At 34.1% G+C, this 26747-nt stretch overlaps 1 protein-coding gene across 2 annotated transcripts; it reads left to right on the top strand.

Annotated features, from left to right (window-relative positions):
• Positions 1-946: 946 nt before the first annotated feature.
• LOC125679267 (proprotein convertase subtilisin/kexin type 7-like) lies at positions 947-25870 on the top strand. Of its 2 annotated transcripts, none has more exons than XM_056156139.1 (16): positions 947-988; positions 4165-4816; positions 6138-6336; positions 8054-8149; positions 8961-9051; positions 10694-10748; positions 11044-11182; positions 13594-13694; positions 15162-15329; positions 15687-15794; positions 18068-18173; positions 19098-19254; positions 20451-20545; positions 21904-21997; positions 22573-22687; positions 25251-25870. In XM_056156139.1, exons 2-16 carry the CDS (start codon positions 4184-4186, stop codon positions 25563-25565), a joined length of 2472 nt encoding a protein of 823 aa, XP_056012114.1. In that variant the 5' UTR covers positions 947-988; positions 4165-4183; the 3' UTR covers positions 25566-25870. The 2 variants fall into 2 exon arrangements, with proteins under 2 accessions (XP_056012114.1, XP_056012115.1); XM_056156140.1 differs by having other exon boundaries at positions 965-1377.
• Positions 25871-26747: the final 877 nt, after the last annotated feature.

Genomic DNA, 26747 nt, shown 5'->3' on the forward strand with positions numbered 1-26747 from the left:
ACAAATAATCTGTCACTGGAGCTCACTTTGGAAGGTTCAAGGTAGGTCATTGATGTATGCCAAACATAGAAGAGGGCCGAAAACCGTTCCATGGGGCACTACGGATGTAACAGATGCGGTTTGATGAGAAATGGCCCTCTACCAATACACTCGTTGAATTCTGCCAGACAAGAAATTCCGGATCCAATTGAGCAGGCATCCTTGTACACCGCAATGGTTTTTTTCAATGTACACATGATACACCTTTTTTGAAACCTCGAAAAAAGCGGATTTTGGTGGTGGATTTTATTTATATAATTTATTATTCGGACACGAATCATGCAAAACTTCAATTTATTATTCGGGAACAAATAATACAAAACTTCAATATCTGACAACCGAGCCCCTGTGGTGGGACTAACAGGACTGCACATCGATCTGGAATTTTCGATGCCCATGGCGAGGTCCTGGGTTATTATCAGCTGGTAGTTACAGGGTCGCTTCTTCCTAAAGCCATGTTGGTAGTCGGTTAGGATGTGGAAACGATGTTTATATTCGGTCTTCCTTATGGGAAAATTAGATGTGCTGTTCAAAGAAGTTCATAATTAAGGTGGCTGTGGATAATGTGCTTTTCCATCTTACAGCACACGGATTTGGTTATACATATTTTAAACAAAAATGGTATTTTTTTCCAATATGGAGTCTTTAATCCCTCCTTTTCTTTCTTATCTATTCTTTTTCATTGCTTCCTCTCGTTTTTTCTTGTTTTTAAGGCGGAAAAGATATTAACTTGGGTCGCAAGTCAACCCCAGCCCCTAACCCTTTGAAAATTATATGGATCCACCCCCTGTATATACATATAAAGTTAACACAAATGAGCTTTATGACCAACAGTGGTATAAACAAAAGAATATCACCAATGATTGTAGAGAACAACTGTACGAATTATACATGGTACTAGTTGATAATTTCTACAACTGATTTACTTTCACTTTCGATGTTAACACAGGTGGGTTACGTATTCATGTTTAATATCTCTGATAAGATTATCATAATACTCACTGAAAAGTTTAGACTTGAAATTGCATCAACTGTATATCTATTCGATCTGCTATAGGGTCACAGAGCAACAGATGCTCTGTATTTACTGTAAGTGACTGTGTGCGTGTTTATATTCCGCTACGGTCAATAAATTCTGTTGTAGTTTACATTATCTACAGCTGGCTCATCTGCTTAGTCTTTTGAACTACATCCAGGAAGAGCGATTTGAGTTTTCACTGACTTTGATCTTCTATAACGTTGGTCGGATTTTACAAATTGGGAGAAATTGAATCATTAGTGGAAAACTACTAACTAGTTAATGTGTGTTTAAAGAAGTTCATGAGCATGATCGATCAGGTAGGCTATTTTCCTTTGATCATGACTAATCTGGACACATTCTGTCTTTTTTTTCTTCATGTTTTAATTCAAATGATTCGTGAATATTTGTGTTCGTGATATGGATTCCTGTGAACATGTTGGTGAGTTCAGCTGTGAACATGTTGATGAGTTCAGCTGTGAACATGTTGATGAGTTCAGCTGTGAACATGTTGGTGAGTTCAGCTGTGAACATGTTAATGAGTTCAGCTGTGAACATGTTGATGAGTTCAGCTGTGAACATGTTAATGAGTTCAGCTGTGAACATGTTGGTGAGTTCAGCTGTGAACATGTTGGTGAGTTCAGCTGTGAACATGTTGGTGAGTTCAGCTGTGAACATGTTGGTGAGTTCAGCTATGAACATGTTGGTGAGTTCAGCTGTGAACATGTTGGTGAGTTCAGCTGTGAACATGTTGATGAGTTCAGTTATGAACAATCATTGGGGACATACAGTTTTGAAATCTCAGCAGTAATTTTTCACCAATGCCTGTGGTTTCCTCATTACAGATATTTGTTCATGCATGGCTGTGGTTAATCCCCACGAGATTCAGCTCGGCTAGATTATAGATATATTGACTGATAGTGATATTATTCACTGAATCTTGAAGCAGTCCTTCATAATTCATGTCTGGAAATTCACATACACCTTTGGCGGGTTCTTGTAATTAATGTACACTTATTTTAAATGGCTGTTCGCTTTAGATTTGTAAGTGATTTGACTATTAAACTATCACTATAAGTGCTGCATTCTTACTGTTAACGTGTAGGGGTCACCCAGCCAAATGCTGATGACGCTCGCCGTTGCTTAACTTGCGTGATCAAGAGAGACACTCTACGACATCACTACAAAAACTAGCTCACTAGCGAGGCAGTATAAGTTCCCTCTTACACTGTCTGCTACACTCCCCCCTGCTCAGGGAAGCTTCGTCCCGAAGCTTAGCACAAGCTCTCCTTAAATGTTTGGCACTTTTTAACCAACGCTATCCGCCGTTACCGACAACAACCACCCATCGTCCCCAGACGAAACCACATCCGTACATAGACACTAAGTCCCAGAGCTCCTAAGAGACTCCACCTGAAGAAGTCCCACCAAACACTAGAGTCACTACTCTGCCACCATTTTGTAACATGTAGCGTTCACCCAGCCAAGTGCTGATCACGCTCGCCTTTGTTTAACTTGTGTGATCAAGAGAGAGACTCTATCACTTCACTAGAAAAGCTAGCTTACTAAATGAGTCAGTTTAAGTTCCCTCTTATACTGTCCTCTACACTTACTATCTAGGTGTAAAAATTGCAAAATGAAAGCATTTACCAAATTTCCCATTCTGATGAAGACTCTCATAATGTATTTGTTTATCTCCTGATATTGAAGAGTTCCTATAGTCGGTTTTTCTTTATTGATATACAGTAGGTCTTGACAGTTGCTACCTATTACTAGTAAAAAAAATATTGCATAAATTACGTAGTAGAACTGACCGGTGTTAATGTGAATTTCTGGACACGAATTATGAAGGACTGCTCCGAGATTCGGTGAAAGCGTCACTCTAAATGTCCAGCTGAGCCAAATCCAATCTGATTGAAATCATATCTTTGATCTGCTCCATTATAATTGTTATTTCTTGCTCGATTATTGTTATGTCACTACATTTCGTAGCAACATGACAATAACGGAGCGGATCAAAGATCTGATTTTAATCAGATTGAGACAAATTTCAACCGATATTAGGCTGTGATGGCTAATTAATTCTTATTGTCCATAATTCAGGCTGATTTTTTTCCACATTTACAATGATTTATAAAGCTTTTCAGTGTATTGGGATACTAGACGTAAATAACTTTCAATTACATGTATTGGAAAAAGAATTGAAAGAGGATTTAGATATTTCATTCTGTTATGTTCAATCAAACATATAAAAGACTTCCTAGTTGCACCCCATTGTTTTAGTTTAAGAGGAATTTGTTGTTTGATGATGAGCACTTTAACGTTCTTGTAATGATTTGTATGGGAGAAATTAGAATTAAAGTAAAATAAGGAAGTACCATAACTTTTGAATTTGTCACCTATGAACAGGTAGATGCACTATTACTTGTTTGTAATGAGTCATTGTACAGAGAGTTATCAATGCTATTACAGACCTTACTTACTTTTTCGTGGTTGAATACATAAGAAATGAATTCAAACGTATTACCTGCAGCATATAAAAATGGGTATTGTGGTAAGGGTCGTGATGTTTTTTTACAATTTGAATTTCTTGATGATTCATTGCTGAGATTTTACTGTGTGGTACTTTAAGATTGTTTACTTGTATTTAAACATGCTGAAATTCACGAGATGCAGTCACTAAAAAGAACCATTTTTAAATTTCTAATTTGAATAATTTTTAGTAGAAATACAGCAATACAGGGCTGGGATTATGAGAGAGCCTAAGAGAGGGAGAGAGTTTGTTTAAATATTACATTAAATCACCATATTTAGTTAAATATTCCTCATCCCCTTAAATGTTGTGACTTGTTAGACTGTCAATATCATGAGTTGGAGTCACACTTAAATTTTTCTCTCTATCATTTTGCTATAACATTGCAATTTTTCACTAAAGAAACTAAATTAAAAAAAAACAAAAGTTAACTTTAAGATGAGTATATATCTTATAAGTTGTTCATCTGATACAATTCTCATAAACATGTTATAAATTTTTATCTATAATGACCAAAAAATTTTTTTTTTTAGAAAAAATAGAAGATGATATTTTTAAAGATTTTCTTTTTCAGATGATATGACGCCTCCACAATGTCAGTGGATAATGGATGCACTTTTAGATTGTTCATTATTTTAAGCACACTGCCCCAAACTATTAGTGAATTTGCCAAAGAAGTACCATTTCCAAAACACGTTGACAAAGTAGAACATTCCCTTATATGGGCAGTGAAAGTAAAGGATGTGCTTAAACCAGTGGACAGTGGGATCATTGCGGATATTTCATCACAGAATGGGTTCTCCAGGAACCAAGATAAAACTCTCCAGTTTTCCCATGACACCGAAAATTTACACTCAGACATTCATCTTGCCCAAAAGATAGCAGATGACTGTGTGTTAGTGCATATGCACTCTATAGACGCCCTACAAGACACGTATTTATTAGGATTTGATATAGACAAGATTCATCGTTTTGATTCTAGTTTTAACAATGTGTCATCCATTTTAAAATTAGATGGTAGAAATCTTCATGTTAAACTCCTTCATCACCATTACACCGCACACGTCCCACGGTCGTCTTTCCAACTCATCCAAGACTCTCTGTCTCGGTGTTTAAATGCTCACCCAATGGTGGAATGGTTCAGTCAGCAAAATGTCCGAAAAAGAACCAAGAGAACGCTGCATCTTCAATTTTCTGATCCATTTTTTAAATTGCAGTGGCATCTTGTAAGTATTTTGTGAAATATCAATTTATATCATGTATTGTTTTATGTAAGTGCAGGTAGTTTGTGTAAAATGATTTGTCATGTGTTTTTCTATGTGCTAAAATATGAAGAAAAAAAAAGAAGAATTTCTTGTACGTGAATGATGCATGCTCAGCCTTTGGTCTATTGTTGAACAGTATGCATTGATTATGTAACTTAGTAATTAAAATGTTCTATTTTGAACTCAGAAGCTAATTAGATGACAAACACAAGAATAATCAATAAAGATTCATGTCAAGCATTACCAGTGAAGTAATTTTCTGTTCATCAAGTATTCAGTATTGTGTTTTTGTCCATCAAGTATTCAGTATTGTGTTTTTGTCCATCAAGTATTCAGTATTGTGTTTTTGTCCATTAAGTTTTCACTATTGTGTTTTTGTGCATCAATGATGTGCAGAGGTTCATTTTGTTGCACCGGATCTGGTAAAGACCATGAAATCACTTTATCTTTTAAACATAGAGAAACTTGGATCATCAGTGAATTGTTTTAATGCTCATGACTGCACAAATTCATCCAATCTTTTTATAAAGTTGAAAGATCTGCACTTTAATTATTCTGTAACCAAGAAGAATAGAATTCTTTATGTGCAACCTTGACATTTTTAAGATGAAATTGCTTTATTACTCCCCTTTAGTAGAGCTGTTTGAATGCTTCATGTGATAACTTCTTCTTTTTACCTCGAACTTCCAACAGTGTACTCAAACAGATTGTTTTAATATTGGTACACAGTTTCAAATTGCCTGAAATGTTCTAACTTCTGAGTCTGTATGAACAATAGACTATAGTAAATAGTCTGATGATAGTTAAGGAGGATGAATGTGACTTACTTTAGAAAACAGTAGGTTATCTTGGATAAAGTTAGGTTAGGTTAGGTTGTAGTTTTAGTTTGCTTCAATCCATGAAAACTTGGACCATTTCAAATTTACCTTGGCGTAAGCATTGTGCGCTTGTCAATCTCATATAACTTTTCAATGTCGTATGTCTTGCGAACAGGTGAATTTCATCAGGTTTCAACTTTCATACACACATTGCTTTGCCGAGAACTAATCAAATTGAACAACACTGAAACAAAATGCAGGGTTTAGTGAATCTGTCAGAATGTCTTCTAGTCCAAACTATTTCTGAATGACAGGTCAATGACACACCATTCTCAGCAGGGTGCCACCTCCTTGTCTGAGTCTGAGGTGAATGTGAAATGGTCCTAACTTTATCAATACATTTGAAAGGTGTCTGCAACTCAGAAATTATATTAAAACTTTTTCATAATACTTGTACATTATAGATTAATCACAAACAAAGAAATATGGACATTAATGTGACCGGTGTATGGGAGAGAAACATCACAGGTCGAGGGGTCACGGTTGCTGTCGTTGACGACGGTGTAGAATGGACCAATCCTGACCTCCGAGACAATTACAACAGTGCAGGCAGCTGGGACCTGAATTCTGAGGATCCTGACCCCTTACCAAGTGCCTCAAAAGGTTAGTCAAAAACTAGAACAAACATTGTTCAACACAGGGTATACTGGTATATAAAACTAATGATTAACATGATTAATAGATTATTACAGGCTATACAACTTGTGATTTTAAAAGTTTAATTGAAATTACTTAAGATAAATAGTATACTATATTTTTTATTTTATCGCGTGTTTACTCCTTTATCCAGTGGATATCAGCTATTATATAATATTTTTAAGATCATTACACTATGTTTTCCTACGCCATTTGTGATGTCACAAATAAACGTAAATTTTTCGTAGTTTGTTTACAAAATGTCAGGAAGCAAAAATCCCAAGAATTCAGTAACGTAAATGAATAAGGGGGTTAACACGTGATATAAAGAATCTCCCATGGCTTGTGGTTGATATGGTTTATCTCCAACTCGTTGTGTGTTTAGTGTTTACTATCCCCTTGCCAAGACTCGGGGATAGAAAACACACATGTTGAATATAAATCATATCAACCACAAACCATGGGAATTCCTATCTTTACACGAGTACTCGATATCGCAAAATGACTTGTAGACGTCAAATTGTGAGAACATAAATTCACGAGTGCTCTGTTGATCAAGAGTTTTTCCATGTATTTTAGCAATATGAAAAAAAGCGAATACTAAAGTTATTTCGCGGGTGATGCTTCTTGCGAAAGTACGTGATAAATTCTTCACATATCTTTAGGAAATTACAGTAATACAAGCTGTGTATACACTGTGATTAGGATCAATAGTTTGATACAGGCAATATATAACCTATGATTAAAAGTTTAATATAGGCAATATATAACCTATGATTAAAAGTTTAATATAGGCTATATATAACTAGTTACTTATGATCAATAATTTAATTCAAGCTATGTTTAACTTAGGGTTCTTCCAGTAAAACGTATATGGGACAGGGGGAAGGCACTAAAAAATTAGGATGACCACCCATAAAAGTGATTTTCCTATGTACCTATAGAGGCACTAACTAATGATTAATAGTTTAATATAGGCTATTTATAGCTAATGATTAATAGTTTAATATAGGCTATTTATAGCTAATGATTAATAGTTTAATATAGGCTATCTATAGCTAATGATTAATAGTTTGATATAGGCTATATATAACCATCGTCAGAAACCCACGGTTGATTACGCTTTGTTCCTCTCTCCATCACTCCTGACTTTTGAGACATTTTTGCGTTGCCTGTTACAGTCACAGGTCGGTCAAATTTTGCTGCATCTTTGATGGACTCTGTGCCAGTCAGAAATTTCTTTCTCCACCTACGAACTGTCTCATAAGATACCTTATCAGACCCATAAACTTTCCCCAATTCAGTAAAAATCTGCATTACCGAATGACCAAGTTTTGTTCGAACTTATATAAGCCCTAATTTCTTAAATATTCTCAACCCGTTTCCCAACCATTTTTACAACAGTGGTCAACGACTGGCTCTATTGAAATCACTATAAGTTTAAAACTATGTGAAGCTGAAGGCTCGTGTTTATACTGTTGGAAAGGTATTGAATAGAGCTATTTAAGAGTATCATCATCCACGAAATCGTGCAAAGCGTTATCGTGCTGTGGTACAATACACATTACATATCGAACAGCCCTTGCATGTATAAGACATAAATTTATACAGGTCTATGTAACTTCAGATTTATAGCTATAATATATATGCTAGTTTCAGTATAGTTTTGTTTTATTTTTAAAAGCTTCTAATCACCATGGAACACGATGTGCTGGGGAAATAGCAGCAGTTCCGAATTCATTTTGTGCTGTAGGAGTGGCGTACGGGGCAAAGTTTTCAGGTGACCACCATCATTTACTGTATTTCCTATTAAGATTGCCATTTTTAGCTAGGACACCTAGTTTTTTGCTCACTTTAGCTGAAAGCTCAAGTGAGCTTTTCTCATCGTCAGTTGTCCACTGTCTCTCCATCTGTCCGTCTGTAAACTTTTATACATTTTCGACTTCTTCTCCGGAACCACTGGGCCAATTTCAACTAAACTTGCATAAAGCATCCTTGGGTGAAGGGCTTTCATGTTTGTTCAAATGAATGGCCATGTCCCCTTCAAAGGGGAGATAATCACAAAAATGCAAAAATAGGGTGGGGTCATTTAAAATTATTTTTCTCAATAACCATTGGGCCAGAAGAGCTGAAAGCTTTCTGACATCATGCAGATTCAAGTTTGTTAAAACCATGACATCCCGGGGGTAGGTTGGGGCCACAATAGGGGATCAAAGTTTTACATGTGAATATATAGGTAAAATCTTTGAAAATCTACTCAAGAACCACTGGACCAGAAAAGTTTACATATACATGAAAGCTTCCTGACATAGTGCAGATTCAAGTTTGTATAAGTCATACCTTCTGGGGGTAGGTTGGGGCCACGATGGGGATCAAAGTTTTACATGCAAATATGTATGGAAAATCTTTAAATATGGGCCAAGGTGATTTGGGTGAGCAATGTGGCCCATGGGCCTCTTGTTTTTGTGTTACCAAACTTGGCAAAGCACATGTGGCCTTTATTTGTGGTCAATTTTAACGCCCAAAGATTTCAAATTCCTAGCAATGTACAATGTAAATATCATTTTCACTATGAGTTTCATTGGTTTCAGGTCTGAAGGTTCTTGATGGACCAATGACAGACAGTCTAGAAGCTCAAGCCTTTAACAAGAACTTACAAATCAATGATATTTACAGCTGCAGGTAAAGTCAAACAAAGTTAAATCTAAATCAATTCTAAATGATACATAGCAGGATTTGACATTAACTTTTTTGAGCACTAGACCAATCGGGCTACTTCAAATGATTTTTGCTAGACCTGACCTTACATCCACTAGCCCTGACCAACTCTCCAGAAAAAAATATGATGATTCTCCATATCTAAATAGTTGATTTAAATTACAAACGTCACGTTTGCACTAAAATGCATTTAATTGTCTCAAAAAATTATTTAGTCTCGTCATTCAATTTGATGCTTTTATATACTTTCAATTATATTTTCAGTTTCTTTAAATTCTTACCCACACGGAAATTCTTTAATCTATTTAGAATAAAATGACCTCAATATTTTTTTTTTTTAATTTCTATTTCATAAGCCCTGCTTTGTTTCTTCTCAATGTTTTCTTTTTTTCTTTTCTTGGGACATCTTTTGCTTTCCTTGAGGACGAGGAATCGTATTTGAATATAGACCTTCCCGCACATATGTAAACATAGAAAAATTGCTGTTTACGATGTAATTCATTTATTTGATAAACACCTTTTTATATTCAAATCAAATGAACTGGTTTTTTTTTTTTAATGAAAATGAATTCTATCTAACCAAAACATAACTTTACACACGTTAACATTGTGTAGATGTCGTAGAACATCACTTACGACTGCGACTTATTAGAACTAAAAATAGAGATTATGTAATGCGGATCAAAATTGCTCGTAAACTCTTTACAGTTTTTTTTTAAAGAATAAAATATCTTATGATTTAAAGTTAAGTTTTTTAAATTTTTTTATTTTTAAACACGACCAGTCGGACCAGTAAATCGACATTTTACCCGACCGGACCTATCATTTAGTAGACTCTGTCGGTCGGACGTGCCTTAGTGTCAAACCCTGCATAGCTTGTACAAGTTTTTACTGTAAGATAAACGAGGTTAAATCTAAATGATACATAGCCCGTACAAGTTTTTACTTAAGGAATGAATTTGATTTTTTAAAATATTTTATATGATATACTGTAAATTAGTTTGGGGTAGTTTATGCTTATAGAATGCGAAGCGGTTTGTAAAAAGTGTAAACTGTCCCAAACCAATTTATAACATATGAAATATACCACTTAAAGATGCAAACATTTGTAAACAAAAAATTGCTTGCACCACGCAAGGATTCATTTAGCAACATAACAACAAAGTGTCAATTGTTTAGGCTTGCATGCCGAATAGTACATAAACGACTTGACTTGTATCAGTAGGGGACTTGTATTTCCATGCAAAACTTACAAAATGCTTACTTTATTGTTACATATATGTGTTGCAATGTATTTGGCAGCTGGAGCTTTGATCAAGTAATTAACTATTTAGGACTATTCATTTTGCTTGTTATCTTCAAAATACTGCATATCGAGTAACTTTAGCACAAGGAATATATACAGTGGATAGTTTGAATTGATATGAATAGAAATTTTGGCTTTTTCATTTTTAGCAAATTATCCACATCTACTAAAACAAGCCATTATTTCTAGTGTCCCAATATAGGACCTAATGCATGCATGTAAATATGGTATGCAGATGTTTAATTCCAATATTCCATGATTTTATTTGACTATGTATAAAAGAGTATTTTGACTTTACAGCTGGGGACCTGACGATGATGGTAAAACGGTCGATGGACCACACATTTTGGCCAAGGTCTGTTGTTTTATTCTGAAGCTCAGGGATCAAGCCTGTTTTATCACTGAAAGTTGTACACTATAAAAAGAGGCTTTGTCATATACATATGTATGATTTTCCAGAGACAAAATGAAGCCCCTTGTGTTTTAAAGTTTTCCAAAAAAAAAAAAAAAGCATAAAAATTTCTTCTCAAAACTCGCTTTTGGCAGTAGGTACTGGCTAAATGATATAATCTTTAACCTTTGTCTTTTACAGGCTGCCAAGCAGTATGTACTGGCTAAATGATTTAATCTTTAACCCTTGTCTTTTACAGGCTGCCATGCAGTATGGCATTGACTTTGGTAGGAAAGGATTTGGGAGCATCTATGTTGTTGCCAGTGGAAACGGTGGCCATTTCCAAGACAACTGTAACTATGATGGTTATGCCAATTCCATATACACAGTCACTGTGGGTTAGTCTATACAAAATAGTACTGTTATTATAATGCTATGGCCATTTGTGCGGTGTGCGGTGTGCGTAAACTTTTTAGAAAAAGGGCTATAACTCAAGAACCCCTTGGCCAATTTTTTTCAAATTTGTTACAGGGTATCATTGGCCCAAGGGCTTTCATACATACTAAATAAAGGGATGTGACCCTTTAACAAGGGGAGATAATCAGGAAAATACAGAAAAAGTAGTGGTTGCTAAAAAATCTTCTTCTCAAGAACCACAGGGCAGATTATCACCAAACTTACACATAACGATGAGGATATGTTGTAGATTAAGAATTGTTCAAGGCATTACCCTGGGGCAAAGGGCATGGTCTCAAGGTCACTTCAAAGTTGACCTAAATTTAAATTTTTTTCAAATTCCTTAAATCTTAGATATTTTAGTCATTATAAGGATTAGGATCATCAAATTTTGACAGTTGATGCATCTTAGGACCTTGTGTCAAGTTGTTTCAAAAGTAGGTCACGGTGACCTACTTTTTGAATTTTGCAGGTATTTATTTTAAAATTAATTTTGATGCATATCTTGGACACTTTGAAGCCTATGGTCATCAAAACTTGTCAGTTGGTGGATCATGGGACCTTGAAATGCGTCAACTGAAAAATAGGTCACCGTGACCTACTTTCTGAATTTTATGGCTTATCATTTATAGATATATTTTAAGTTGTTATTTCAAATACCGAGAGGTTTAGAATCATCAAATCTTGTAAGTTGATGCATCTTGAGGCCTTGAAACATATTTATAAAAAAGTAGGTCACAGTGACCTACTTTTTGAATTTTGCAGCTATTCAAATTTCACATTTTCAATTTTAGATGCATATTTTGGGCACTGTAAAACCTAGGATCATCAAACTTTGTCAATTGATGCGTCTTCAGTCTTCGGTTTGTGTCGACCAAAAAGTAGGTCACCGTGACCTACTTTTGGTATTTGACAGCTAAATTACTATATTTCAGACACTATTTGACCTACAATCATCAAACTTTGTCAGTTGATGCATCTTGAGTCTTCGGAGTGTATCGACCAAAAAGTAGGTCACTGTGACCTACTTTTGGCATTTGACAGTTATATTTATATATTTCAGTCACTAATTGACCTACAATCATCAAACTTTGACAGTTGATGCATCTTGAGTCAATGGAGTGTGTCGACCAAAAAGTAGGTCACCTTGACCTACTTTTGGAATTGGACACCTATATTTATATATTTCAAATACTATTTGACCTACAGTCATCAAACTTTGTCAGTTGATGGGTCTTGCATGTTCGAAGGGTTTCGACCAAAAAGTAGGTCAACTTGACCTACTTTTGGAATTGGACACCTATATTTATATATTTCAGATACTATTTGACCTACAGTCATCAAACTTTGTCAGTTGATGCGTCTTGCATGTTCAAAGGGTGTTGACCAAAAAGTAGGTCACCTTGACCTACTTTTGGAATTGGACGGCCATATTTATATATTTCAGATACTATTTGACCTACAGTCATCAAACTTTGTCAGTTGATGGGTCTTGCATGTTCGGAGTTCGCTGACCAGAAAGTAGGTCACCATGACCTACAATTGGAATTTGACAGCTATATTTCAATATTCAGATACTAATTGGCTTAAAATCATCAAACTTTGTCAGTTGATATTTCTTGGGTTCTCAAAATGTGTAAACCAAAAAGTAGGTCACATTGACCTACTTTTTTTGAATTCTTAGGATTTAACTAAAGATTTAGAATACTAAGAGGCTAAGAATAGAAATGGTGGGGTTGTACAATTTATCAGAAGAGCGATTCTAGGCCCTTGGGCCTCTTGTTAGTACACTGTACATACACAGTCACTGTGGGTTAGTCTATACAAAATATTAGTACACTGTACATACAGTTAGTCATGTATTACAAGCATTTAACAGAAGTTATTTGTCAATGATAATATAGATGCAGTAAAAAATGGTTATAGTGAACCTCTAGGGCCAGCAAAAATAGTTCATTATAACCAAACTTTGTTATACAGTAAAACATGGTTATGGTGAAGAGCTAGGGCCAGCAAAAACAGTTCATTATAACCAGACTTTGTTATACATTGAAACATGATTATAGCGGATCTGCAGTGCCAGCAAAAAAGACTTCATTATAACCAAACTTTGTTGTATCCAATAAAATTTTTGTTACTTTCCTCTCGATGGGGACTGAATATCACTTCACAGTAAGCATGATTTCGTTATAACATTGGTTGTTATAAGCATATTTTACTGTATTAGCCTTGGTAATTGACTTTTTAAGCCATTTTTTATGAGGTTCTACATGTCTTGTCATGTAGCAAATTTATTTCTGTTACTTAGAAGAAAAGAAATATGGAGTACATTTGATGTTAATGTTTTTTGAAGGTGCGATTAATGAGGATGGAAATATGCCTTTTTATGCTGAGAAGTGTGCCTCGATGCTGGCCGTCACATTCAGCAGTGGGACCACACAGCATAGGAGCATTGTATGAACGGATGTTTTCATTTCATTCACTATAAAATTATTTATTTTTGAGAGAGTTAAATGTTTGTGGATTGTGAAATCTTAGCGTGCTCATAAGCGTGGCAGAGCAGTCACAGTTCATTTTAATTTGTGAAATCTTAGCGTGCTCATAAGCGTGGCAGAGCAGTCACAGTTCATTTTAATTTGTGAAATCTTAGCGTGCTCATAAGCGTGGCAGAGCAGTCACAGTTCATTTTAATTCACTTTCTCTTATTTATTTTTTTCTTCATCATAGCAAATTTAAAAATTATTTTTATTTATGGGAAATTTATTTTTTCTTATTCATAGTGGATATAATTTTGTGCTTATTCATGGCAGATTTGAATTTGTGGATGTGTCCTTGCCACTTAAGCAACAAAAACTTTAACCTCATGAAAATGACTGATTTTACAGTATAATTCATGGATGTAAAAGATTCCAATGAAAATGACTGACTTTACAATAGTATTCAGGGATGTAAAAGTTCCTCACAAAGGGATTTCAAAGTTTCTCTTCAAAATTGTTTTAATGGTTTAAATTACAGTTAGATGAGTAATGGTACACTAGCACATAATGACAAAATACTAAAGTTCTCCGAATGAGCATGAATCGCAAAATACTGTCTCTTTCACATTCTATTTAACTCATGATGCATGGATCCAGTTGTAGATTAGTTTTGTGATATATGAAATAAAATCTCCTGTAGGTGATTACTGACTGGACGATTGTATATAAGTTTCGTGATATCTGAATTGATATTTCCTGTTGGTGACCACTGACTGGATGATTGTAGATAAGATTTGTGATATGTGAATTAATATTTCCTGTTGGTGACCACGGACTGGACGATTGTAGATAAGATTTGTGATATGTGAATTAATATTTCCTGTTGGTGACCACGGACTGGACGATTGTAGATAAGATTTGTGATATGTGAATTAATATTTCCTCTAGGTGACCACTGACTGGACGATTGTAGATAAGATTTGTGATATGTGAATTAATATTTCCTCTAGGTGACCACTGACTGGACGATTGTAGATAAGATTTGTGATATGTGAATTAATATTTCCTGTTGGTGACCACTGACTGGATGATTGTAGATAAGATTTGTGATATGTGAATTAATATTTCCTCTAGGTGACCACTGACTGGACGATTGTAGATAAGATTTGTGATATGTGAATTAATATTTCCTCTAGGTGACCACGGACTGGACGATTGTAGATAAGATTTGTGATATGTGAATTAATATTTCCTCTAGGTGACCACTGACTGGACGATTGTAGATAAGATCTGTGATATGTGAATTAATATTTCCTCTAGGTGACCACGGACTGGACGATTGTAGATAAGATCTGTGATATGTGAATTAATATTTCCTCTAGGTGACCACTGACTGGACGATTGTAGATAAGATTTGTGATATGTGAATTAATATTTCCTCTAGGTGACCACTGACTGGACGATGAAGGGAGGCAGTGGATGCACCACCTCCCACTCCGGCACCAGTGCGGCTGCACCCCTCGCGGCGGGGATGATGGCGCTTATGTTACAGACTCGCCCCTGTCTGACGTGGCGGGATGTTCAATACCTTATCATATTGACTGCTCAGAAAGTTAGTACCACATCCTAAAAGCATTCAATGGACGGTACCACATCCTAAAAGCATTCAATGGACACTGTCATCAAATTGAATTTTCTCTTACAAATGAAATAGCTATAGGATTTACCCGCTATGAACATAAAAGAAATTTTATGGTTTGTAAATAAGTTGAAAAAAATGTGGGGCCACATGCCATCTATCAAAATACTGGTGAATGATTTACGTAATTATGACACAGGATAGAGTGTTCATCACAGAAAAACAATGACATTTTGATTCATTGTAGGTTCAGAATTCATAAATTGAAATTATGATGATAAATTGACTATCTGAGTCTTAATTACAAGTAAACACTCCCAATTTTTACAGGTCGATGTAGACCATTCAGAGTGGAAGAGAAATCAGGCAGGACTGTACCACAGTCACAAACACGGGTTTGGGGTGATGAAAGCCTGGCGATTGGTCAGTGCAGCTAAGGTAATAGTGACGTACACAGTGTCGTGCATGTTTTGTAGTTGTTATTACATGCTGTCAACAGATAGATTTATATATTCACATTTTCTATGTTTTTGCCTTAAAATGATATCTGAACAAATTGTAACAGTCATTTTTTTTGGCGCTAAGATACTGATGATATTTGGTGGTTTTCCCTCACAAAAACTAGTGATCCACCCATTAGATTATGATAGAAATCAATTTTTCCCCAATTTGAAATCAAGAAAATTATATGTATGAGTTACTGATAAGTGAATAGAAAGTGAAACTTGTATTCATTGTTAAAAAAAAAATACATCCATTAAAAACATCATCGTGAGAATATATTCATGAGTGCACAAATGATTTTTTTGTTTAAAAATGTCCCACAATGCAAAGTACTATATATTGAGAGTTAAACAGAAAGGTTCAGTTGGGCTTTCTAAAATAATTTGTTTTTCAAGGAAAACCATGTCAACTGAAGACCATGAAATCGAAAGTAGTACTTAGTGCAAATTCAACTTGCACTGCAAGTTTTCCGAAGTATCAGCATACTTACAATGTAGTACATAAATCTAGTACATATAGTACAATATTTCTTCAACACAGCAATTTAAATTATTAATAGGTGTGACACCATTTACCAATATATGTGTAAGACTAGACCTGTACGATTTCATCAATACAGCAACTTTTAAAAACAAAATAGATTGATACCAAGTATGATTTCATTTTCACAGTAACTTGAGCAAGCAGGGGCTATACTAAATACGATTTCATCAACACAGCAAGTAGCTAAGGTATTTTAGTACCATTTCAGCATTGCATAACACCTGTGGCAAAGATTGGCCGATGAAAATTTTGTTCACAGAAATATGAAAGTCAGTATTCATGTCTGTACTATTCACAATAAAAAAAATGGGTTTCTTTACAAATATTGGGAAATTTTTGTGTGACATCTTCCTTTGTTTTTCCATTCACCATCAAAGGAGTTGACCTTGGTCCTTGGGACACATCCCATCAGAACACTTGAAACATAATAATATTAAAAATCACAAATTTGCTACAGAGAGGTAATACATCATACACTGTACATCATACTATGATTTTTATTAGGCAGAATATGAAGGTCTACAAGCAGTTAAAAATCCCCGAAATGAGTCGGGCAGGACAAATAAAAATAGTTAAGGAAGCTGTTCAAGAAAATGTTCAAAACTTATTTTTTCATTATAATTTACCAATTTGAGAAAAAATGTCGTTAATTTTTTGCCAATTCAAAAGGAGGGGGTAGTAATTCAAAATAGAAAAAAAAACCATGGTGTAATGAAAGCCATTTCCTCATGAACAGGTTGCATTGTAAACAATGTGGGTGTACGAGTACAGATAAATAAAGTATGTCTATTTTAAGAGAATTTTGACATAAATGAAAATAGAAATATACGAAATAAACTTCATTTTTGAAAAAATACGTGAGGGATAAACAGCAATGCTTCACGCTGGCATGCTTTTTCATGGAGTGCTAATTAACACAATTATTTACTGTAAATGTACTTGGAGTGTACAATATTCAGTGGAATTTAAATTTTTACTTGTTTAGTTTGGATTTGATTTTAACTGTTTTGTAACTATACAGAAGTTAGCCCATAACAATAAATACAGTTAAAGTTCGGTATCTGGATCATCGATATCTCGAATACCACAGATATGACGAAGTGAGTTGGAAGTCTTGACTCCATTTCCGTTAGATATTTGACCTGCAATATCTCAAACCCTTGGATATCTCAAATTTTTTCTTTGCACCATTGAGTTTGAGATAATGAGGTTTGATGGTATCTTGTGATGTGCTTAATTTAGTGGAAGATTTTATTCACCAAAGGCACTTGAACTGTAAGATGCTTGCAGTATTTGATCTGAGTGATGATTTACTGGTAATTTGAACATCTTTCTCAGCATACCTGGAAATGTTTGATTGTAATGATAATTTTACTAATAATTTAGACATCTGTCTCAACATACCTGGAAATGTTTGATTGTAATGATAATTTTACTAATAATTTAGACATCTGTCTCAGCATACCTGGAAATGTTTGATTGTAGTGATAGATTTACTGGTAATTTAGCTGTCTCAGCATACCTGGAAATGTTTGATTGTAGTGATACATTTACTGGTAATTTAAACATCTGTCTCAGCATACCTGGAAATGTTTGATTGTAGTGATGAATTTACTAATAATTTAAACATCTGTCTCAGCATACCTGGAAATGTTTGATTGTAGGTGTGGGAAAGTGTACCATGGATCACCTCATTTCTGTATTCTAGTGATGAAATCCACCGACAAATTCCAAAAGGGACCAATCTGCCATTGACAATCACACACACAGGTAAGTTGTGGATAGCTGGATCTGTTCTAGCTTCCATAATGTAGTGCTGTCTCTTCCCGATTTTCAACATTCTGACTTTTCCAATTAGATTATAATCCTATTTCATGATTACAGTTATGTTACTGCTATTTTAATTAGATTTACACTTTCTTTCATTAATTAATCTTGATTATTTTCTGGTGTCGATTCAAGTTTGTTCAAACCATGAGCTCCTAAGACAAAGTTAGGGCCAAAACAGGAGTTTTGAAAATTTTACTTTGTTGAAATTGATAAAGAAATCTTTTAAATTAAATCTTCTCTGACAAGAGTGGGTACAATGTGTTATTTTATACTTTACTAACATCTAATTAGAAATGAGATTTATTTATTTAACTATACATTTATTATTAATACTATAGAAATAAATGTATAATTTAGTAAATAAACCTCATAAAATGTTCAGCAAAACATGTGTACATGAAAGTGATAAATACATTGTAAGATCATATAATGAAAATTTAAAACAATTATCATGTTTTTCTTATTACCATTTTATTGATAAGGCCCTGTTAGAGATTGTGTAGATATGTTTGAGGATTTTGTTTTTTTTCATATCTGACAGTCCTTTTTTCCTGAATTTGGAAAATTTTAAGAGCTTTTAAGATCTTTCCTGCTTTCTCAAAAGAGAAAACCACGTTCTTGAGAGATGAGCAACTGTTGGTTGGGTCCTGTATAATATGAAAGTGTATCCTGTTTATGTAACAATTTGAGAAACTTGGTTCAGATGAATTAAACTTTAGAAATAGATATAGTAAACATTTATAGTTCGACTTCATTTGTATATCAGTAGAGACATTTTCTTTTAGTATGAACTCCCATATTTATAGGTACAATGTATCTGTGAAGCCTTTTAAAATCATCAAATATTTCTTGTTGATTTTCCAGTGACAGATGAGGATATCTCAGGTTTGAACTTATTCATCTTGGAGCATGTCCAGTTGTTTGTGACAGTCACTCACCCTTATCGAGGAAAATTGGAGATTGTGCTGGTCTGTCCCAGCGGCACTCGGTCCACAGTGGCCACTCCAAGAGAGGCTGACCGGTAAGATAGAAAACTGACCAGCAAATGGTCCTGGGAATTTTTATCAATGCTGAAGGAGTTAGGGGATTACTAAGCACAGGAGAGCAAGGTCTGTGGGGATGGGAGAGGGGTATCATTTTCACAGAAATCATCCCCAGTTCTCTATACTTAAAGGAGCCCACTTGAAGATTGAAACTTGAAGAAATGGTCACACTCTCTGCACATCTGGGTATGACATAAAGAAATTATCAGTGGGATACAGAACTAACTCATGCTATTGAAAGAAGATGGATTGAACATTCTAGTGAAATATCTCAAACTATTTCTTTTTATCTTTGTTTCAATATGCAGGATTATGATAAATAAATATAAAGAGTGAATATACAAACAAAAATAATATGATAGCATTTACCCATAATAAGTCTGTAAACTGAAATTAAGGCATGTGAAAACGCATGACACTAAACCTTGTCATCATCTAGTGTGCTCCGCTTTGAGTAGATTATGTGTTGGAATTATGCCTGGAAGTCAAATGTTAGGTCTGCCATGCGTGCAGCAAGCCAGTTACCTGGAAGGGAGCCCACTGCTGTGGAAGATACACCTAATCCTGCATGTTAATCAAAATGTCGATGATGATGAATTATATTTAAGTATTAAAAGACCATGTGGTGAATTAGAAAGTTTATTCAAGACCTACAAACAATATTTGTAGGATTTTGCAGTCACTGAAAGTTGAATACATTTAGTGTTTAATTCCATGTTTTTGTTGAATACATTTAGTGTTTAATTCCATGCTTTTAATAACAGTTCACCTTATACAAAACCTATTCTGGTTTGTGTTTTCTACATATTGCAGTACTTTTGTCAAATTTTTAAATAAAACAGGAAAGCTACCATGTTTGATGAGAAATTCTAGCTAGCTTTTCTTCTTCCTAAAAGTTGTATATGCACCAAACCAGGAAGCAAGAAATCAGAAATGCTTATGCATCTTGTATACCATTTCTGAATTACATGTTTAAAACACTGCGTCTGTTAATGATCAATTTGGAAAAACTGGTACATGCACCACCATTAATATAGATAAAATATATCCCTATGTCTCATTCATTCTACATGTATGAACTTTTTTAAAAATACATCTGCAACTGTTTCATCATTTTTATGGATAAAGTTACTTAGAGATCAAAGGCTTTACTTTTTTATTCATAACAATGTAGGTCAGATGCTGGTTTTCAGGACTGGGCTTTTAGCACTGTGAGATGCTGGGGCGAGGATCCGGTAGGAGTGTGGACTATAATCATCACAGATCATGGTATATATACACATAAGTAACAGTGTTTCCTTTAATCAATTGTGAGCCAATGATTCAAATCTGCATATGTTCAATACTAGTATTTTCTATACAGTAAAACATGGTTTACAGTGAACACACCTATAATAAATTCTTGCTTACTGTGAAGTGATTTTTATTCCCTGTAGTTTTAGAATTATGAACTTATTGGATATAATAAATTAGGTTTATAATGAATTAAAATTATTCATCCCTAACACTTTGCTATAAGCATGTTTTACTGTATGTTCGGATGTAAAACTTTACACATCTGTTGTTGTCCTGCCCTCTGATGAAAAATGCTTTGTAAGAATTGGTTCATACATATACACGTACATGTATCTCAGTGGAGAACAGTAAAATGATTGAATTTCAAAATCATTTACAATGCACCAATGAAATGATAGAAAAAATTATATGTTACATGTAGAATCTATTTTAAGTAGTTTGAGGATTATGATGATGTTGAAGAGATTTTACAGGGGTACAGTAAAGCAAGCTTATAACAAACACACTTATTGTGAAGTAATATTTAGACCCCAATGCGAGGAAAATAACAAAAATGTTATTGTATATAACAAACTTTGGTTATAATGAACTATATTTAGTTGACCCTGGAGGTTCACTATAACCATGTTTTTCTGTACATGTGTGTTGAAATACTCAAGACTTTTCTAAATCGATGTTATGATTCAATATGCCAGTTTTGAGATGAGAGCTCTTCTGTATAGGAGGTGCATTTAGTGGAACTTTGAATGCCCAAGTGGGAAGGGATGGATCGACCTATACAGTCAGTGAGGAAGACGATAGAATGTATCAAAAGCAGCTTCTCTTTAAATATGTAAATGCAGGAAATACAAAACATTATAGAGAGAAATGTTTTGCTAAAGTGAAAACAGAAAAACAATATCATGTTTGCAAGTAATATAGATCTATATCCTGGATATGATTTGAACAACCAACAAAATAACGTGATAAAATAAGAATTCCATGTATTTAATTACTCCCTGAATACTTACCACTTACTTAGTTTGTATATCAGTCAAATTCGGGTGATGAAACTACATGAGAAACTTACTGAACACATCTACTTAATAAGCAGGGATGAATATTTGTCCCACTCCTGCTTGTAAACAAACTGTTTTTCACCTTACTATGTACGAGGGTTCTCGAAAGGGAAATAACTCAGATGTATCTCGAAACTGGCACATTCTACACATACAAGACACACAAACATGTATTGGGTAATTCATATAAAAATATCTGAGAGAAGTTGTACTAGATATCCTATGGAACTTTTGTATCATTGGCTTATTGTTTTCTGACATCTGGACTTTCAGACACATCCACCTATGGGGCTGGCTTTGTTCAACACTGGAAACTGAAACTCTATGGGACCTGGATAACACAACAACAGTTTGCAGACCGCAAGAGGTATCTGTTTTAAGTATCTCAAAACTTTGAATTCAATGTTAATTGCTAGTGTATTATACAAAGATATAATTGGCTTTAATTCTTTATTCAAACTGATTTATGTAAATTATGAAGAATCTAAAAACTTTGCTTTGAAAAAATAATTATATTTTTTAATTCAATTCTTTATTAACTTTAAGCTATACAGCTCATCAGTTATATACATTATGAATGATACAGTTGAAATCAGAAAATAAAGTACATACATATGATGGAGATACAATTACACATTTTGTTCTCCAATGTATATATCATGATTTCTTTACTGGAGTCAACTCGATCAGAATAATTTTTTTTTTTAGTATAGTGAAAAATCAATTAAATTTGAGGGGCCAATTTTCAGGTTATGGCCAGCCATAACCATTTTCATTTGGATGTGATTTGGTGGATAAAGTTTCTATGCAGTAAATTATCATATAGATTGTGCTTTTCTTTAAAATTTGTGGGATGAAAATTGAGCCCCCATGAAATTAAAAGATTCCACACTACCTTCATCTAGACCTGATAAATTGTACGTGTATATTGTGGGTTTTTAGGAGGGTACAAGAGGCGATGGATGGTCGGTATCTCAACGATAGTTACCAACTGCCCTGCCCCCAGACAGGCCCCGATGTACCCCCAAAACAACCACTGTCTCAGAGAGTACTGAAGGTAATCCAATTCTTGTTGCTGTCTTAAAATCCATTTTTGCTTAAGGTAAAGTCTACAATGTTCCGGAAGGGAAACCTTCATCATGCCCCAGTGACTGAAATCTGGGTGTATTGTTTCACTGCCGTCAGATCTTTCCACATAGGGTGCATAAATTGTCAGGCTAACTCCTCCTTCAGTTAATGCAAACTAGAATTTTTTTTTATCATGCAGGGTATTAGTATATAATGCAAAGTTGTGCACGTTGGCAAGAGTTTAGTTTCTTCAAAATTTTCTGTGAACTTTTTTTTGTGAAATCATGCTTGCATCATCATACTTTAAAAACTAATATTTCATGTGAAAGTACACAAAGTACTGTATACCGGTATATACACACAAAAAAAAATAAATATTTATGCTGTTATTTGTTTGAAATTTTAGAAGTGCAATTGATTTGTACAAAGATGGAAATATGCTTGAAAGCCATTGTATAGTAAAACATGCTATAATAGCATAATGCTGAGGATAAACAATTTGAGTTGTTATAATTTATAAAACATAATTCGTTATATCCAATAAATTCATTAGATATATTTTAAAACTATGGGGAATGAAAATCACTTCACTGCAAGCGTGAATTTATTATGAGTGCATTCACCATAATCATGTTTCACTGTACTGTACTGTAATGTGATGCAATATTGATTAATTTATTGTTTAACGTCCCTCTTGAAAATTTTTCACTCATGGAGATCGATCAACGTGATCATTGTTGGTGAAAGGCTGCAAAATTTAGGCCTATGCTTGGCACTTACGGCCTTTGAGCAGTGAGGGATCTTTATTGTGCCACACCTGCTGGGACACAGGACCTCGGTTTTTGTGGTCTCATCTGAAGGATCGCCCAATTTAGTCGCCTCTTACGGCAAGCAAGGGGTATTGAGGACCTATTCTAACCCGGATTCCTATGTGATGTGATGCAATATTTTTAAGGACTACAATGCAATACACTGTATCAATAACAAATCATATATAGCTTTATATTAATTTAATTTCTATAAATACAAAATATATGACAATATAAAGAAGAAAAATCGGGAAAAAGTGAAGTTAATCCACTGTTCAAGATTTTATGTACAGAATTTTTTTTTTGGAAAAAATATGTACACACAATACAACAAATTAGTCAAACTTGGTTATCTTGAACTCGATGGGACTGAGAAGAAAAACTTGGGAGGTATCCGAGGATTGGAAATATCGAGGGTAAAATACTTAAAGAATACTGTAAGTGGTTGGGACTTCTAAATCACTTCGACATATCCATGGTATTCGAGATAGCGAAGTTCAACTGTATATACTGCACCTATAAGCATATCCTCTTTGAGATATGTAGATATTTGATACTGAACCAAAACAAAATTTGATAAAAATACACTGTAACTGTGAACTCATGATAAACTCTTCTGGGTAACAATAAGCTTTACTTATTGATTTTATAAAATCTCAGGAGTCCAGGATAAGTTGAACCCTTACATGTCTTGTGGGTTCCACTAGGATATTTACTCATATTCGATTTACTCATAATCGAGAGGAATGGACACAGGGAATGTTATCAAACACAAGGGGCTTCATTCTTGGAATGTTTTGCTTTTAGGAATAATATTGTGTTATAATCATCATATTTCTTGTTTTATCTATTCATTATATAAACACGAGTATCTAAGGTCTTTAATATAATTGACAATATGTTATACATTTACACAGTTATATAATAAAAAAAAAAAAAACACTTAAAAATCATACAGTAAAATAGGCTGATAGCGCTGAGGATGAACTATTTCTATTCGTTATATCCAATAAATCCATGCTTTAAAACTACAGGGAATAAAACTTACTTCACTGTACATGTGAATTCATTATAAGCTTGTTCGCTGTAACCAGGTTTTACTGTATATTGTAATATAAAAATATTTATAATTATTTGTAAAGCATATAATTGAACAGTGAAAAAAAAAATAAAAAAAAATATCACATTGTGAGCATTTGTGGATTTCACTTTTCAAAAAAAAATATACATTGTTATAAAAATTCTACATAAGTTATGTAACCTGAGAAAAGATAGGGTGACAGATAAGATGTAGAACTATAGCTCTTATAGGATTAAACATTCTTTTTGAAGAATTTATCGATGTGTAAACTCCGGACATTTTACTCACAAACTGAATAAAAGTGCGAAGCACTTTTATGTTAAGTTTGTGAGTAAAATGTCCAGAGTTTACACATCAATAAATTCTTCAAAAAGAATGTTTGATTCTTATAATTCCAATTCATTCATTTTATTAACAATTGCAAAAATTTGAATAGTTTCCCCGCACTGTTATTTGTTTTCAGGCGTGTATAAATACATCGCGTTTTCGGATTTATTGATGTATAAACTCTTGTTCAGTTTTATTTTTGTCCAATCAAAACAATTGTAATAAATAACATTGGAATTATATTGAAATAAATAGTATAATCTAGATACATCATCCCCAAATACAAATTGCAGTTCTGAACCAGTAGTGTCATTAATACTACCATTGTTTTACAGTTCCTGGTGTTAGCCAGTATTTTTTGCCTGGTAATGGCCCTGTATGAAACATTTGAGTATGCAGCCTGTTACCGAAAAGAGAAGAGAACACAAAGACAAAAAATGATTGAAAATCTCCCAACTCAAGTATCAGCTAGAAACATGTCAGCTAATGAAACGGATCATTCCGAGTCTCAAAGACTCTTAGATGATGATTCTGAGACAGTCATTGTTATGGAATCTTTTGATGTCAGAGAAGTGATTTCAGACTGTGATGTTGGGACAGAGAACAGTGAACAATTGTCTTTAGAAAATGGAAGGCTAATTCAACAGTGACTCAAGTGGTGCTTTCAAACGTAGAAAATGTTCATAACTGTTGTATTTATTGAAAGCGGTGCTATCTACTTCTTAACAGCATGATATCCAAAAATATCAAATCTACAATATCTTATTATGTCTTTCATTTTTATTCTAGACTTGCAAATCTATGCATTTTTAATGAGGATTTTAAACATTGTATTATTTGTAGTGGAGTATTGTTAACAGTATGAGAAGCTGATCTTCATTAAAACATTGTTTTTGTTCATTATTATATACGGTTTCTTTATGAAAATAAAAAAAAGCCAGTATACAACAAGGAACATGAAATTGTTTGTTATTCTCCTGATGTGAATCGCCTTGCGCTCACTGTACAGTGTATTCTATATAACCTTCCTGTGATTAAGTAAAATCTATCTACACCATAGTCAACTTTGAAATCTGATGAAATTGTTTGAGACTTGCAAGCTATATTAATTTGTGTGGAATAAGCATCAATGGTTCTCAATAAGGTGGACAGTATTGTGTAGGGATTGTACATTGTCTTTTACGACTGATCCTGGATCTCACCTGACAAAACATTTTCGAGTCTCTCTAAGTCTCGCACTGAAATATTCTACCATTCTTTGAGATATAATCTTCATCTTGAGGACACTTGAATATATTGAAATATAAAGATGCATGGCATTAGGGATCAGTTGCCTGGGTTATTAGGGGGGAAATGATTAAATTGCAGAACTTATATAATATGTAAGTATGTTGGAAAATCATGAAATGTACAGTCAGACATCGTTATCTTGAACTCAAGGAAGTGAACATGAAAAAAATATTTGTTGCATAATAAACTTAAAAGACCTCCTGAAACTGAATAGTGTGGCCTAAATCTAATTTGCTTGTTTCTATTACGAGATTTGATCAATTGAACACTCTAAGTTAAAGGTTTATGGAGGTCATCCATTATTTCCCAGTATGCATCTGTGCTGACGTAGATGAGACACATTGCTGTTGACTGGGTCACTGTTATACAGCAGAAAAAGTTTATGGATTCATATTACAATTGATGGATAAGGTTTTGGCGCAAAAAGAATTGAAATCAAATCTAATTACAATGCATTAAGAAAAAGAAGAAAACACTCCCACAAAATATTTCCAGCTCCTCCAACTTCTGAACTTACTCAGTACACTGTATGTTTCAAGTTT

Source organism: Ostrea edulis, chromosome 2 (genome assembly GCF_947568905.1).
Source record: "Ostrea edulis chromosome 2, xbOstEdul1.1, whole genome shotgun sequence".
Classification (NCBI taxonomy): Eukaryota; Metazoa; Mollusca; class Bivalvia; order Ostreida; family Ostreidae; genus Ostrea; species Ostrea edulis.